The sequence below is a fragment of the Olea europaea genome, unplaced genomic scaffold, assembly GCF_002742605.1.
Source record: "Olea europaea var. sylvestris unplaced genomic scaffold, O_europaea_v1 scaffold25663, whole genome shotgun sequence".
NCBI classification, from domain to species: Eukaryota; Viridiplantae; Streptophyta; class Magnoliopsida; order Lamiales; family Oleaceae; genus Olea; species Olea europaea.
In genome coordinates this window covers 1-1574 of record NW_019243953.1, presented here as the reverse complement: position 1 = coordinate 1574, position 1574 = coordinate 1, and the positions used below count along the sequence as shown (strand labels likewise).

At 36.5% G+C, this 1574-nt stretch overlaps 1 protein-coding gene across 1 annotated transcript; it reads right to left on the bottom strand.

The window, feature by feature from the left end:
- Positions 1-18: 18 nt before the first annotated feature.
- LOC111382868 (shaggy-related protein kinase kappa-like) lies at positions 19-1257 on the bottom strand. The gene is made up of 4 exons (XM_023006904.1): positions 1220-1257; positions 1032-1149; positions 297-380; positions 19-212 (listed from the first exon to the last, which is right to left on the bottom strand). Exons 1-4 carry the CDS (start codon positions 1255-1257, stop codon positions 54-56), a joined length of 399 nt encoding a protein of 132 aa, XP_022862672.1. The 3' UTR covers positions 19-53.
- Between the last annotated feature and the right edge of the window lie 317 nt (positions 1258-1574).

Here is a 1574-nt window from a genome sequence, read left to right as displayed (position 1 = left end):
GTATTATATGGAAAATCTTGAAGGCCCATAATAATCATTGAAGTGATGGCAAATCAGGCAACCATATCGATACTATGCCATAAATTGCATATTATCGAGTTAAATTTACCTGGAGGTTTAAAATTAAAGAGTGGAGGAAGAGGGCGACCATTAGGAAGACGGGTGTTTGGGTCCCTCAGTTCATCAAAGAAAGGGTGAACACAAGCTTCCAACTGCAATACCAACATATAGATGATGAGTTATCTTGTAGTAACTTCAGAATTGTATCTCTCCTTGGTGATGAAAGATTAACTTACAGCAGTGCATCTAAGATTTGGCGAGTACTGAAAAAAACGACAAATCAGGTCAACTGCTTCTGCCGGCAGACGCTTTTGGAATACCTGAAAAGTTAATTAAGGAAACAGTCATATTGTGGAACAAATATTGAGATGGTTACCAACAAGCACATGCACCTGCAACTAAAGAGACTAAAATAAAAATATTTGTCAACACCTTAATATGATATTATTACACTAAACTTGAGCAAGAAAGAGGAGAGAAATATACATCTCCATTAACAATTGTGGGAAATTTTAAATTCTACAAGTTTAAGATGCATAGAAAATTTTTAAGTTGACAAGATTGATGATATTAAATGTTACCAGAGACATCTACCCAAGGCAGATATTTCACAAAGATTATTGGAAAATTGGAGGTTTTCATGTTCTAACTGATGACTCAGAATAAAAGAACAACAATTAACTCCTAGGCATCAGATTTGGAAGCTACGTTCAAAATCATTTGAGGGTGGCGGACGAAGGGCTTCATTAGGTTGTAGATGGACATCACATTGGCCTTCTGTGCATTGTTCCTAACCAACATTAATGTCTAAACTAGTCTAAGACAATGCACATAAGTGTCAGACAATCAAGATTCACATGTCAAGCTTTTGCCGTGACTCAGAAGAGGGCTGCTATATATCAATCTCACTATCTTGAGCTATTTAACAGCTCTTAAGCTTAACGAGGACCATAAATGATGATTGAACAAACCTTGTGCCAAGGATGGGGCTTTATCTGCGGAAACTTGAACTCGGTGTAGTTTGGATTCATGCATTTAATCTCCTCTCTGGTAGGTGTTCCCAGAACCTGTGTTACAATTTTAAGGCATAGTCATTGAAAAATGAGTGACCTCCATAAGATTCTTTAGCAGTACTTTAAGATGTCAAAGGACAAATTACGGTGGCAAAGCAAGTGGACCAAGATTTCTAAGCCCCATTATACTGTGAGGACGGCTATTATACCAAAATTGCTTTTATTCTTAAACATCCCCCAACCAATCACTAAAAATTAAGGCAATATTATGGCACCATTTGAGCCACATTAATAGAAGAATGAGAAAGAAAAATATAGCCGTTACGGGCCCCACACAAGAGATAGATTTTCAAATATGGTGATTTGGTGTGATGGGTAACGGTCATATTTTTCATTTTAACGAGTAAATAATGGGAAACAAACAGGAGCTATATCTACATATGAACAGTTAAAAAATAAAAATTACTATTGCTCTCTCATACTTGGCAGATGTTCCATGTA